The sequence below is a fragment of the Bacillus rossius genome, chromosome 13 (assembly GCF_032445375.1).
Source record: "Bacillus rossius redtenbacheri isolate Brsri chromosome 13, Brsri_v3, whole genome shotgun sequence".
In the NCBI taxonomy this organism is placed as follows: Eukaryota; Metazoa; Arthropoda; class Insecta; order Phasmatodea; family Bacillidae; genus Bacillus; species Bacillus rossius.
Window position 1 is genome coordinate 40,895,590 of NC_086340.1, and position 15,171 is coordinate 40,910,760.

General features: G+C 39.5%; 1 protein-coding gene across 1 annotated transcript in view; it reads right to left on the bottom strand.

The window, feature by feature from the left end:
• The window catches only part of LOC134538475 (serine/threonine-protein phosphatase 6 regulatory ankyrin repeat subunit A-like), a 210,704-nt gene that overhangs the window by 72,881 nt on the left and 122,652 nt on the right, over positions 1–15,171 (bottom strand). Inside the window, 1 exon segment of the mRNA XM_063379807.1 lies at positions 4,945–5,050. Coding sequence (XP_063235877.1) covers positions 4,945–5,050 — 106 coding nt within the window.

Consider the following 15,171-nt stretch of genomic DNA (forward strand, 5'->3'; position numbering starts at 1 on the left):
AGTAAGTGAAGTTAATTTGACCACGTGAATACATGACCTAGGTCTGACATTTTTACGTACTACTGACATCTGTTGTGACAAAAAATGATGTAAGGATAAATGATATCATGCTGACATCGTACTGATATAATATCAAAATCATTTTCTGACGTACATTTGACGTAGAAATGATGTCATACTACACATTTAAAAACAAAGTTTTAAGTTTTCACTTCTGTTGACAGTCCCCATGACTGGCTATTTTTTTAAGTAACTGTTTTTAACGACGCAGATATTAATTCATTCGTACTAACCATTATCAGTAGGGACCGGAAAAATTCGCAGATTCATTTCGTTTTATGTTAGAATCAAAATATACGTACATTCACATTGTTTCTGTGATTGGCTCACAACTTATCTGAAGGATTCTGAACCAATGGAAAACCTTCAACCAAAGAAGCATGGTAACACAAGCATCCCAGTTCACAGGTCTTTAAAGTCAGTAGCCAATGAGCAGGTAGCATTTGCCCGAGTATGTAGGGGATTGTGGAGTCCATCCTGGAGGTCATTGAACTCGCGAATTTTTCCAGTCCCTAATTATCAGACGTTATCATTCACAACTTCAGAGACCACAGCCTTATACCTCTATGCTACTAACGTAGGCTAGCATGCGAGAAATTATCTGGTGGCATGGAGGTACACCACAAAAGTGTTTACTGAGTACCTGTTATCATTTCTCAGCTTGTCACTTCTATTAGAAAATTGAAAGCGCTATGTGGAGCAAGCTTGTCTGGGGCGTATTTTGGATGGTGATCTTTTAAGAGAGTGAGGACACAAAGATTTACAGATATTACTCTATCTATAGTCATATTCCTTGTTGATATTGCCGTTTTAATCTTCTTTGGCTTCTCAGATTAATCTTTGATTTTAGTTGATCATGTGTCAATGTGTTGGGTTGGTTAAAGTTGGTTTTATGTCCTGTTTAATTGTAGTGCAATGCTATGGCTAAGTAATTACTGCTGTTTGATGTCTGCTGAATATTATTTTTAAGCCAATAGAGTTTCATCTGTCTGTTTGTCCTACATAAGTCTTGTTGCAGGAGCAAGTTACTTTGTAAAATCTCGGGTGGTTCTTACATAGTTCTTTGTATTCACAGTACCTATAACTGACTTCATTTTATTAACTGGCTTCTGGACTGTTTTGGTGTTATATTTATGTATTACTTTGGATATAATTAATGTAGTATTTTGATGTATGGTAGAGAGGAAAAGTGTTATTTATTGCCCTGATTTTCAGATTTAATCTTTTTTTTTTGTTCATGACTGTGGATATCTGTCTTTGTGTAATCATTAGCTACCAGATAAATTATACATGTTTCAATTCCTCCTTTATACTGAATTTGTCACACATGTTCCTTGATCTATTGATCAGCGTGGAGATGACCAACCAAGAATTAGCCACAGTCAAGACTGCTGGGCCTACAAAGCAGATGTGTCCTTATTGCCCAGGAAATCTTCCAATCACGACCACCCGCAGGGACCAATCTCAGCCCAGCTGTAAATACTGAGCCAGATCTTCCAAGCCTTAGGTTGTTACCCGACCTTGAGGATGGCTGTCACAAAGCGTGACGAAACGTCGGGCATACCATGTTCATGGACGTGGCCAAGAAACAGTAACTCTGGCCATGACGGACCAGGCTCTAAATGCTAATACCATACATAAATCCTGCTATCAGACGGGTGTGACAACAACGGCAGAAGCATCACTTAAAAATTATGAATTATCGCACAGAAAAATCACGAAGCAGTCCTGTATTGGGTATTTGGTAACAACTCATTCTCATTTTAATGATCTTGCCACTTTATCACACCAATAACAATTATACACTGTAATTTTAGTTGTAAAAGGAACAGAAAATTAATGTAAAATTACATGTGTAAATTTACATGAAAACAACTGCATCACTAAATAATAGTTTTTGCAGTGAAACTGGGTTCGGATTCTTACCCGGGAATTACCTCCAATAATTAAAGTTATAGAAAACCGTTCCCTGAATAACTTTCCAGTATTAACTGCGTACATTAATTAACATAATAAAAACCAAATAAAGCCCAATTATTGAATAGTGGATGATATTTTCCACTGCGTAAGAAATATGCTTGAATGAAACATCAATTATAATATAAAATTGTGCGCCAATTTTCGTACTCAGGATTATTTCGTAAAACATATTTCATATACTTATTTAATAATAACCATAACCCTGTGTTGTACAAAGTTACAATATCTTGCTTGTAGTACTATAAACTATTACTTGGCAACTGGTTTCCAAAGAAATATTTTGTAAAAGTTCAGAAAACGTTTTTCTGTGTGGCCCCTGTCGTTTTATCAAACAGACCCTCCCTCACGACTGTGATAATTATTGAAAATAATACACTCTTCCGTGTCCTTTTCTCTCAATTGAACTAGCATTCCCGGCTATTCTTATCTCGGTTCCAGTGGTTTCCCGAGATTTCCCTGGAAATTACTGTCATGGCTGATGCCTGCTCTAGTATTCCTGTTCTGATTGGTTGTGTGATACCTAGAGACCGGAAAAATTCGCGGGTTCAATGACCTCCAGGATAGACTCCAATATCCTCTACACACTCGGAAAAATGCCAACTGTTCATTGGCTGCTGACTTGTGAGTCGTCTCGACTGGGTGGTCTGTGATTCGACACTTCTATGAGTGAGGGTCTCTAATTGGTCCTCAGTCCTCCAGATTAACAGTGAACCAATGACAGAAGCAGCACTAAGGTATACTTATTTGAATTTTAGAATAACACGAAATGAACCCGCGAATTTTTCAGGTCTCTAGTGATACCGTCTCTGCAACTTAGCTGTCGAGAAGACTTAAGCCCCTGACACGCACTAGAAGATTTCGGGCCGACGGTAGGTACTAACTCCACGAGAAACCTGTCACCAAAGAAGTCCCGGATAAAGAATTCACCAGCAAACTTAGTGGTCTGGGTGCGCAGAGGCCTGCGGGTTCAATTTCGAAGGTCACCGACTCTACGAGCATGGGTCGTTACCACAACGCCGAAATACCACAACACCGAACGTACAATAACGCCGAATACCATAACGCCGAATGCCAAATTGACCGCAACGCCGACAGCTAGAAAACTGCTGTGTACCACAACGCCGAAATTCAGTAACGCCGAAAAATGTTGATGCGGGGAGGGGGAGCGCAGGAGCAAAATGAAAAACAACTAAATGAATTTGTGTGCTAACCTTACCTAACCTAACCTTTGTGGCAGTCCTGCAATGGCATTTTCCGGCGTTAATGTATTTTGGCGTTGTGGTGCGTCCCCTACGAGCAGTTGTCGTTTGCTCGTCATTCAGCCGCTGGTTTCGGCTGCGCCGAAGGAGGCGGTCGTGTGAACAGTGAAAGCTGCAGATGGCGTGGGTGATTGCCCTGGGTTCTGGCCGTGGAGGCAGAGACACCGTCCGCCATCTCGGATTGTGAAGTCACGGCGGCCATCTTGATCTCAGATTTTCCCAGAAATTCCTAAAAAATTTCCCTATTTCGAGGGGAAGATTCCCGTTTTTAGGGAAAATTTCCCGTTTTGTTACTTAAAAATTCGAAATTCGGGATGCCTCAAAAAACGTTTTCCTTTGAAAAAATCCAAATTCCTAAAAACGGCTTAAGACTCCTAAAAGCTAGCCGCCTTAAGTAGGCCGAAATCACGATCATGACCTTGACCATAAACACGAGATCTTTATTTTTTTACCCAAAATTCCAAAACAAAATTAAAAAAAATATTAAATAGTTGCTTATTTTACACCCGAAAACTTGTATTTTATAAACGTTGCAATTTTCGTTATGGTCACCATTATGGAAATCGTTTTATACCCTAGAAAACAAGGACAAAATTTAAAATTCTTATAAATTAATTAATAAATTTTAATATTTTTTTTTAAAAACGCACTTATGATATCGAGTCCTCGGTTCGAACCCCACGAGGTCGTTCGATTAAAAATGGCGTTGGATCCTTCTTCCACGGAAGCCACCGGCATACTGACCTTCCACTACAAATGACAAGGAATATATTACATCAGCTAGTATGACGTCAAGAATTACGTAGAAGGAATTTAGTCCTAAAAAAATAACAGCATAGACGAACACACTGGGCTAACAAGGACGAGACGGATTCAACATAGACAGTAAATGCAGACACAAAAAAAAACTGGACAGCGGAGCAAATATACGAACACAACGATGAACATAAACATATATTACGGACAATAAAATGACTGCGACGCCAACGAACACAGTTGGTTTTTCCTATGACAAAACAGTTGAGACGTTTCGGTAACTGGCATCTGTTCCCGTCATCAGTGGAGACCGGAAAAATTCGCGGGTTCACTGACCTCCGGGATGGACTCCAATATCCTCTACACACTCGGGCAAATGCCAACTGTTCATTGGCTGCTGACTTGTGAGTTGTCTCGACTGGGTGGCCTGTGATCCGACACTTCTATGAGTGAGGGTCTCTAATTGGCCCTCAGTCCTCCAGATTAACAGTGAACCAATGACAGAAGCAGCACTAAGGTATTATTATTTGAATTTTAGCATAACACGAAATTAACCCGCAAATTTTTCAGGTCTCTAGTAGAGACAGGAAAAATTAACGGATTCATTAGGTGATAGGCTAAAATTCAAATACACATACCTCTTAGATGATTTTGCTATTGGCTCACTGTTCATCTGGACGCATCTCAACCAATTATAAACCTTCAACCAAAGAAGGATCGAATCACAGACAAACCAACTGAGACGACTTACAAGTCAGCAGCCAATGAACTTTGCGTTATTTACCCGAGTGTACAGGGGAATGTGCAGTCTATGCTGAAGGCCATCGAAACCGCGAATTTTCCCGGTCTCTAGGCATGAGTGATCCAGAGGACGCGGGAGACGCCTCACCTTGGTGGTCGATGATGGCGGCGTTGGCCCGCACGCCGTAGAAGTACTTGACGAGCGTCTCGTCGCCCTCCGCCGCCGCGATGTGCAGCGCCGTCTGGCCCTCGCCCTGCAACCAACCAGCCGCCGTCCACCAACCACCGGCCAGCCACTGCCTCGTCAGGGGCGCCCGCCGGTGCTTCCAGCGCGGTGTCGCCTCCGGACTGGCGCGCGGTCTTCTCGTCGTGCATTGAGTGGTGACCGTAACATTATATGGCCGAGAAATGAAGATAAAGGTGTAATGCAAGTCCCCTAAGTGCTTTCAAGAATCTGTACTGGTTGTTTTACGCCTGAAAATTGCTCTGAAAACATGCGTTTTAGCCATCTTAGGGGCTCCGCCTACCTGGACACACATACGGTGCCTAGAACTCCAGGAAAAACAACGCGATTTCAAAACTACTCAAGATATCCAAGTGGGGTCTGCTTACGAAAAGCATTTCAGAGTTCGCCGAGGGCCGAAAAGTACTTTTGATTTTGGATTAAGTTTTTAAACTGTATTTTTAGAAGTGTTAAAATGTCTAAAACGTATGTTTTCAGAGTAATTTTTAGGTGTAAAACAACTGGTATAGATTCTTGAAAGCACTTAAGTGACTTGATTTACACCTTTATCTTCATTTCTCCGCCATAAAATGTTAAGGTCACCACTCAAATTTCACAGTTAACCTGTGACTACGAGAAGACTGCGCGTCAGTTCAGAGCCTTGAACTTAGAGGCTACACAGCGCTAGACATACCAGCGAGCATCACGCTTATCGTTCCGCCTCACTAACATACATACAGCCCTGACGAGGCGGGCCCCTTAACTCTTCTAAAAATAATGTTTTAAAAACTTAATCCGAAATCAAAAGTACTTTTCTGACCTCAGCGAACTCTTAAATGATTTTCTTAAGCAGACCCCGCTCTGATATCTTGAGTAGTTTTGAAATCGCGTTGTTTTTGTCCTGAAGCCCTGCGCACCGCGTGTGTGTCCGGGTAGGCGGAGCCCTTTACTCCTTTCTTGTTTGTCTGTTTGTTTGTTTGGTAGCGATCCCCCGGGTTCGTGGTGCTAGGCTACGAGCACAACAGTACAGTGTTGCGGGTTGCATAACGCAGCACGCCCAGGCGGTGCCGACATCACCGAATCTCCGATCAAAATGTTTAGCATTATTTTGCAGAGTTTCACACTCACAGGGTTGAAAACAGAAAATAATAATAATAAGATGTATATTTTTAAAGATGCAAAATTTTAAAAAATAATTTCTTTATGCTCCATATAGAATTTTAACCCCAAACAGATTTTTAACGCCATTATAGATTGCCCTGAAAATTTGTGCATTGCGAATTTTAAAATGGCTATGAAAATACCTGTAAGATTTAAAACGAAAAACTTGGACCGCATTAAATAGATAATTGATGCATGAATAGCTCATCTATGTCACTAACAATTTTATTGCATTGCAAATATGAACTTTGGTGTGAGTTTTCTCAACGAAAGCTACTCTCACGTTTTTCGTTTTAAATCGCACAGGTATTTTCGTAGCTACTAAAAATTCACAATCACAAATTTACAGGACAATTTTTACTTGGGTTAGGAATCTGTAGGGGATTATAAATCTGTAGAGGGGCTAGAAGTAATTTTTGGATTCTGTTTTTAAAAACGTGTTATTATAATTTTTTTGAAACTATTATTTCTAATTAAACCTGAAAAAGTGGCGAAGAATAATTACTCCATTATATTGTATATTGTTTACTTTAGGTTATAAACGAAAATAAACAAACTTGTTGGGAATTAAATCCAAAACAATGATAGTTTATTTTCTCGGATCAATATTTATGTCCTGTGCCTACGATAAAGGAAAATTGAAGCGTTAGAACTGATTTCACGAAACATTTGACAACTGCATGTTTTTCTGGAAAATGAAACAATGATTAATTTTATTAAAATAATCTCTTTTCCTCACCACCACAGAGTTAAAAATTCAGGCACATTTAATCATCAGGCCTAATCCACATACAACTCTTTTTTATACCTGCAGTTTTTGCTTGTGACGTAATAATACACTTAATCCACTTACAGCTGCTCGATGCATTTTGTACCTGAAACTGCTCAACATAAAATTACTTACTCTTAGCTTCAAAAAATTACTCGTTGAAAACTTCCAGAAACCCTTCTTAAATCTACTAGGATTGGGTTTACTCACTTCGAACTAAAAATAGTATTATAAAAGTACAAAATTTTAAGTCCACAAAAAAAAACCTTTGTACCTTCTTGTGCCTGTTTGCCTGTCTACACATAACTTGGAATCACAAATCTGGCTAAGTTTCTACGGCGTAATTTATCCGGAACCAAAAAGAACCTTTGCGTTGTGAAGTCGTTACGCTCCGAGTCATCATCCCCTCCACCCGCCCTGCCGGCTGTCAATAACTGTCACTTCACAACGCAGTTCACGCACCTACTCACACTGTCATTTATAGAGACTGGAAAAATTCGCGGTTTCAATGACCTCTAGGATAGACTCCATGATCCTCTATGTACTAGGACAAATTGCACCTGCTCATTGGATAATGACTCGTGACACGCGTTACCTGGGTTGCTTGTGATTTGATACTTCTTTTGTTGAAGGTTTTTCACTGGCTTAGAGACTTTCAGGTAAACGGTGGTCCAATCACTGACTCAGAATGAAGGTGAACGAGTTTGGAGTCTAGCCTACCGCAAATCGAATCCGCGAATTTTTCCGGTCTCTAGTCATTTATTTTGTAAATGGGACAGAAATATTCATGTAAAATTACAGATGTTTTTAAATGTGTACATTCACATGGAAACAACAAATAGTATTCGCAGCAACACTGGGTTCGCATTTATGCCGTGTGTTGTCCTAGTACCTCCAATAGTTAAAGTTATTTGAAAGCTGTTCCCTGAATAGCTTTCCCAGAAATCATGAATTGAAATTTGTATTGACCAGCACTTTAAATTACATGCTAATAATTTTTAAAATTTTCCTTCACCTATTAATGTCCATATTTGAAAAATAACACTAGACAAACAAGTGAAATAAAAATGAAAAAAAAGAAAGAGGGCGGAAATCTCAGTACACTTGATAGAAGTGAAACTTCTTTGGCAGTTCAAATCTCGATTCGTAAGTATATCGTAGTAGGTAAAATATCCGAGAGAGAGAGAGAGAGAGAGAGAGAGAGAGAGAGAGATAGAGAGAGAATGAAAAGGACAATATTTTAATCAAACATGAATCAACAAAATTATCAAAATTATTACTCACTTCAAATAAGCTCAAACCCCGTTGTGTTGCCCTCTGCCCAGACACTACCTTACTAGACGCCAGCAAGTCAGACGCAGGCGGGTCCCTATCCCTGCAGCATGGCGGGGTTCAACCTGAGCCGCACTAAGCCACGTGGAGCCCGCTTCTCTGCACCGTCCGCAACATACTATCCTTCCTTTCAGCGTCGGACGACAATGTTTCACGACCACGTTGCATTGAAATTTGATTCCCGTAGCGCCCGAAGAAGTTTCACTTGCAAACCGTCCGCACGGGGTCCGGGGCGAATGTCAGTCTGCGCAGCGCCCTGTTGCGGCTCGCGACAGAACCAGCAGCGTGACGCCGAGTGACAGGTGGCGAGGGGGTGGCGCTGTCGGAGCGGCCGATAAGCCACGCCTTGACGGCCGCCCGGCGGACGAGTGGAGGGGGGAAACAGTTATAAACCTGGGCGTCGCACGTCGTGTGGACGGCTCCGAGTGGCACGGCTGGGGACGACAACCGCACATGTCGCCACACATCACTCACCTACCTCCGACACACACACAACAAAATACTTTCCGTGCTCTTTACGGAAACCTGTTTGCCAGCAAATATATTGTAACCTCGTACAACACATTACTATGGTTAGAGACTGGAAAAATTCGCGGTTTCAATGACCTCTAGGATAGACTCCACGATCCTCTATGTACTAGGACAAATTGCACCTGCTCATTGGATAATGACTCGTGACACGTGTCACCGGGGATGCTTGTGATTTGATACTTCTTTTGCTGACGGTTTTTCACTGGCTTAGAGACCTTCAGGTGAACGGCGGTCCAATCACTGACTCAGAATGAAGGTGAACGAGTTTGGAGTCTAGCCTACCGTGAAATGAATCCGCGAATTTTTCCGGTCTCTATCTATGGTTATTTTTGCATGTATTAAACACGTTTCCCGAGATAACACTATGTATTTCGTACTAAAATTGGCACGTGATTCAAGCATTATATTTTAAACCACGGAAAAGATAATAGAATATTTAATAATCGGAATTTATCTGGTTTTATTTTGTTTGTTAATGTACGCAGTTAATACTGGAAAGCTATTCCGGGAACGGTTTACAAATAGCTTTAACTATTTTAGGTACTGGGGCAACACAAAGCATAATTTTTTTTGGGTAAGAATCCGAACCCACTATTACTAAATAATATTTTGTACTGATACAGCTGTTTTCGTGCAAATGTAAACAAAAATATAAATATCTGTAATTTTACATGACTATTTCTGTTTCATTTACAAAAAAAAATATGGTACAGAATAATTGACACGTGTATTTGGATATATAAATATGGACAAGTATATATTATCATGTACTACAAAGTTAGTTTCATTTAAGCTTCCATGTAAACCAAGAGTTGTTTGATTTTATATTCAGAAACAAGCACAAACAATAACTGAATCACTAACTCGAGAGCATGAAAGATACACGTAGCCAACTACAATTGAAACAACTTTTACTCAATGACTTTTACGACAACACAGAACTAATATATTATGACCAAAAACTACAAATCCATCACAAGAGATTTCAAGCTATTACTTGGGATTTATTCATCTGCTAATGATGCAGTAAATTTACAACTTCGTGTTGTAATGCTTTTGGAAATAAATTTTGCTTGTACACGTAGTTATAATCAGATATTTTGAAACAATTTGAGATCCCACAGTAAAATGAAGTCTAATTTTAATTTATTTCCGTGGACCAGTGTTAGAGCCAGGGGAGGTAGGACACACTTGACCCTAATTCCCCCCCCCCCCCCCCCTTCAAACCTCTTTTCAAGATATTTACGTCGAGCACTCCGAATCTGAATGTGTGATTTTAATAAGTGAAATAGTAGTAACTGAAGATTCACCCAACAGATGGTCATTCACTGGTGGATGGGTGGGTGAACTTTGCTGTGGACCTAGGAGACTAAAGACCGGAATTCACTGGAGAATTAGTGAACTACACTGATGAAACAATGAAATCCAGTTACAGATACAATATGTACCAGAATACAAAAAAAAAATCCCAAGTAGATTTCACGGATTTGGAACTGTTTCAACTATTTACAATTTAAAGTGTGTATATTTACGTTTTACTTACTAAACAATACTGCATATGTTGATTATGGCACTGTATATTAGAATAACGATGAATGAAATGTATTTTACTTAAGAAAACGTAATCAAAAAAACTAATGTGTACAACGTTTCTCGCTGAATATACCATTTTTTCCCGCGTTTATCCCGTAAGGAAGTAGCTGTGATAATGACGTAATTGCTACCATGTTGATAACGTCATTGACATTCTTATGGGGTTATGGGATCGCGTTGAATACGATAATGTACTTATATATATATTAAAAATTGTATATAATATAATTATATATTTAAATGAATGGTATATTTGGTACACAGAAACCATAAATAACAATTTTACATTTAATCTTGGTTTTTTGTTAATATATTACAGCATCACAAAAACCGATAAAGTTATTTTAGTAAAGGGTTTTAAGACCAATGTTTGTCAATGTGTAAATGCTGAACGGACTAGCTTTTAACATTTACGATAAAAAAAATTTCACATCATAGCTTGTAAGTGAAAGAAAATAATACGAACGCGTGTATTAACCTTGCTACTTACAAAATTAGATGAATACAAAAAATATAGGTTTTAAATAATAAAAATAAATATGTAATGCTTCATCTAAGCTGAGCATAAAAATATTTACGCTATTCTATTTTGGGTTAGAATAATATTGAAATGACGAAGGCGCTGTTTTGCGTTTCACTTGCGAATAACATCATAAGTTATGTTACATTTGTAGATACCGGAAAAATTCGCGGATTCATTAGGCGATAGGCTAGAATTCAAATACATATACCTCTTAGATGATTTTTCTAATGGCTTAGTGTTCATCTGGACGCATCTAGACCAATTATAAACCCTCAACCAAAGAAGGATCGAATCACAGACAAACCAGCTGAGACGACTTACAAGTCAGCAGCCAATGAACTTGCGTTATTTGCCCGAGTGTACAGGGAATGTGCAGTCTATCCTGAAGGCCATCGAAACAGCGAATTTTTCCGGTCTCTATACATTTGTAATATTTAGATACATTTCTAGCTGAAACTTGTTCCAGCTAGTAGGGAAAAATGAGACGACGTCTCATCAGAGCGTAACGAAAAGTACGACACCCAGTCGAGGGGGAGTGGGGGTACAGTAGAGAGTCAGACCTCTGTTAAGCCTTTTCGCAGGTTTCTCGTCAACATGTATGTAACTATTGTCAACCTCCAGTGTACATCTACATTGTGTACTTTATTGTTTAGTTTTTATCTTTCCAGTTTCACGTCTGTCGCACGTGGTGTTAACTCGTCTAATGGAGCGGAACTGTTCAAAATATTTCATGAATAGAGACTGGAAAAATTCGTGGTTTCAATGACATCTAGGATAGACTCCACGATCCTCTATGCACTAGGACAAATTGCACCTGCTCATTGGACAATGACTCGTGACACGTGTTACCGGGGATGCTTGTGATTTGATACTTCTTTTGTTGAAGGTTTTTCACTGGCTTAGAGTCCTTCAGGTAAACGGCGGTCCAATCACTGACTCAAAATGAAAGTGAATGAGTTTGGAGTCTAGCCTACACCGCGAAATTAATCCGCGATATTTTCCGTTCTCTACTCATGAAACCTTCTTGCCCCCGTAGTTTCCACTTTATCCCCTCATCGGCCCTCTAGTCCGAGCCAACACTGTTTCCAGTCCCGCGCCAGAGATAGGGATCACGAGCGTGTTTGGTTTTCTTTGTAGCGCGAACAATGCCCTTGCGCGCAACGCGAGCCAATCAAGTACCACCAATACGACCCGCCTGCCTCATCAGCATGTGAAAACATTCGCGCAAGGGGCGCGAGTGAAGAAAGGGGGTGGCAATAGCTCGACACGAAGGGAAGAAAGAAACGGCACTCTATGACAGAAGATAACACGATATCACAGACTGATCGTATATTAACATACAAAGAGCACCGTTCTTATTTTTTCTAAAGGTTATTTTTAGAGACCGGAAAAATTCGCGGATTCATTAGGCGATAGGCTAGAATTCAAATATATATACCTCTTAGATGATTTTGCTGTTGGCTTACTGTTCATCTGGACGCATCTCAACCAATTATAAACCCTCAACCAAAGAAGGATCGAATCACAGACAAACCAACTGAGACGACTTACAAGTCAGCAGCCAATGAACTTGCGTTATTTGCCCGAGTGTACAAGGGAATGTGCAGTCTATCCTGAAGGTCACCGAAACCGCGAATTTTTCCGGTCGCTATTTTTCGCTTCCGGCGGTTTTCATTTCTGTACAGTGTTTCGTGTTCTCCGTGGGTTACATTTCACATTTTCACACTCGGAAATCCTGTTAAATCTACACTAGCGTCTGATAGTCCGGCACGGCTGGGTCTCGAAAGTTCCGCACCGAAGTTGTTGTTGTGGGGCTCTTGCACCGAAGCAGGCATTTATTTTCGAAGTCCCCGCCCCGATGTTTTATTCATAAGGTAAACAAATGCAGTAACGTAACACACCGTGTGTGTGTGTGTGTGTGTTTATACGCACTGCCTGAAGGTCAGCATGACGCGAGAGTTGTAGGCGTGAATAGCAACTCGAGGCCTCGTATCACACGTCATCGTTCCCTGTTTCATTTCCTTCTCATTACTACGACCATTTACATATCGCGGATAAGTAATTACCAGAGACCGGAAAAATTCGCGGGTTCAATGACCTCCAGGATAGACACCAATTTCCTCTACACACTCGGGAAAATGCCAAATGTTAATTGGCTGCTGACTTGTGAGTCGTCTCAACTGGGTGGCCTGTGATTCGACACTTCTATGAGTGAGGGTCTATAATTGGTCCTCAGTCCTCCAGATTAACAGTGAACCAATGACAGAAGCAGCACTAAGGTCTAATTATTTCAATTTTAGCATAACACGAAATGAACCCGCGAATTTTTCAGGTCTCTACATATTCCTGTCTAATGCATAGGTTTATTTAAAATAAGAAATTGGATAAATGACTATTAAATAATGTGTGGCACCTAAAAGTAAAGGAATCGGAAGGCCTCGGTAAACGTTTACGTTTAAATACCAAAATTTATGTTAATATTTTTGTGATACTGTGTGTTTGAAACAGGTGATTCTTGAAGGCACTAGTTAATGGTACATTCCTATTCGCGTATTTGCGGTGCTTGTAGCTACCTGTTAAAATAAAGCCAATTTGTGTGAATTTATTTAGATGGGTATTTATGTAAATAAATATTGCGATACTAGGAGCCAAAATGGTTATGTATTGTGGAACAACTTGGTTAACCTAACATTTTTCTAGACCACCAACGAACAATCTAATAAAGTGTTATAAAAACTCTTTATTTTTTACGTTATCAATATCAAGACACTAAAATATAAATAAGACAATATTTCATCAAAACTTATAAATATATTTAACCGACCTTGATATATAGCACGAAGAATTCTAATAACAACCTGATACTGATATAAATTTGGACAAAACTAAATTTCTTTGGTTTTATGCTGTATGGTTGGTAGTGTGAGAATCATTAGTAACCGATTTCAGAGGAAAAAATAAGGAATAATGTTAAAACTGGGAATGAAATATCTTTTTACTTATATACTCCTTGCTTATAACTCCAACGATGACGTCATAATCTACCGGCTCTAAACGTTCCAAAATACTCTGTATTCGACCGGGTTTATAAACTACACAAGAAACTTAAGACGCAAAAAGTTCAATAACGACGTCGTTTTCAGATACTCGTTTGTAAACTACACAAGACGCAAAAACTCTACGCAAGCGTCGGTGAACTTTTAACTTCTTACGTTTCGGCTTGTGTTTCCGCCTTCCGTGTTTTAAGGGAAGTGTTTCGAAAACTTTTAAAGGACGCAAATGGAATGTGAAAGTAATGTTTTTATCATATACATGACATTTTCACTTGTTAAAATTTTGCATAGGGAAAGAAAAAAAACTACTTATAGATTAAATTATTGACAGTTTTTATATATTTTTCATGATAAACATTAATAATCAATAGAAACTTGGGGAAGAATTTTACATTTTCCAGTTCTTTGGTTAGTGACGTCTTGCGACTTTCATGATTTATAAACGAACGTGAATTTCTTTCCACGGTTGCATTCCTTACGTAGTTTATAAACCCGCCCTTATGACCCATCTGCCTAGAGTGAGTGCGCATATGCCAGATATTGCTGGCGCCAACATTCATGGTACGATGTCCACCACAGAATTACTGAGAAACAGACGGAGCTGATAATAATACATTTTTGGAAACAATGCTTCTTCTCGCACGCGATCTGTTAAATTGATATATGATTGCAAGCACATATAGTCACCATCACAAGTTCTCTCTATAGTGTTGAAAGTTTACCTAGGAAAATTCTGGGTTGACAGCGCTACCTACTGACATAGTCTATACACTACTTGCTCAAAAATGTGAGAGTGAAACTATTGTACTCATTCCATGGGGTGTGTAAGAGATTATGGTATAATTACTATGGTACTTTTTCATTATGACACTTTTCCTCCTGTTTAGACCCTTTCTCCCGCGCCCCTGGACCATGAACATGCGGCTACGCGCTTAGCACATGTGTTAAGCGGTACAGCAGCTTCAGAAGTCTGCAGGGGCAAGCTGTCTGCTAAAACATTACAACTAACGGGTTACGCTATTCTATATGCTATGCTAGCTACAGAAAATTAGGTCTTAAGATTTATAAAAATGAACTGAAAAGAAAAAATATTAAAGTGATAAGATTTACATTGGTTTCTAGCCTTAAATATGCTCTATAAGTACTTGTTCACACTGTTAGAAAAACTTTAAAACTAATTAGTAAAAATT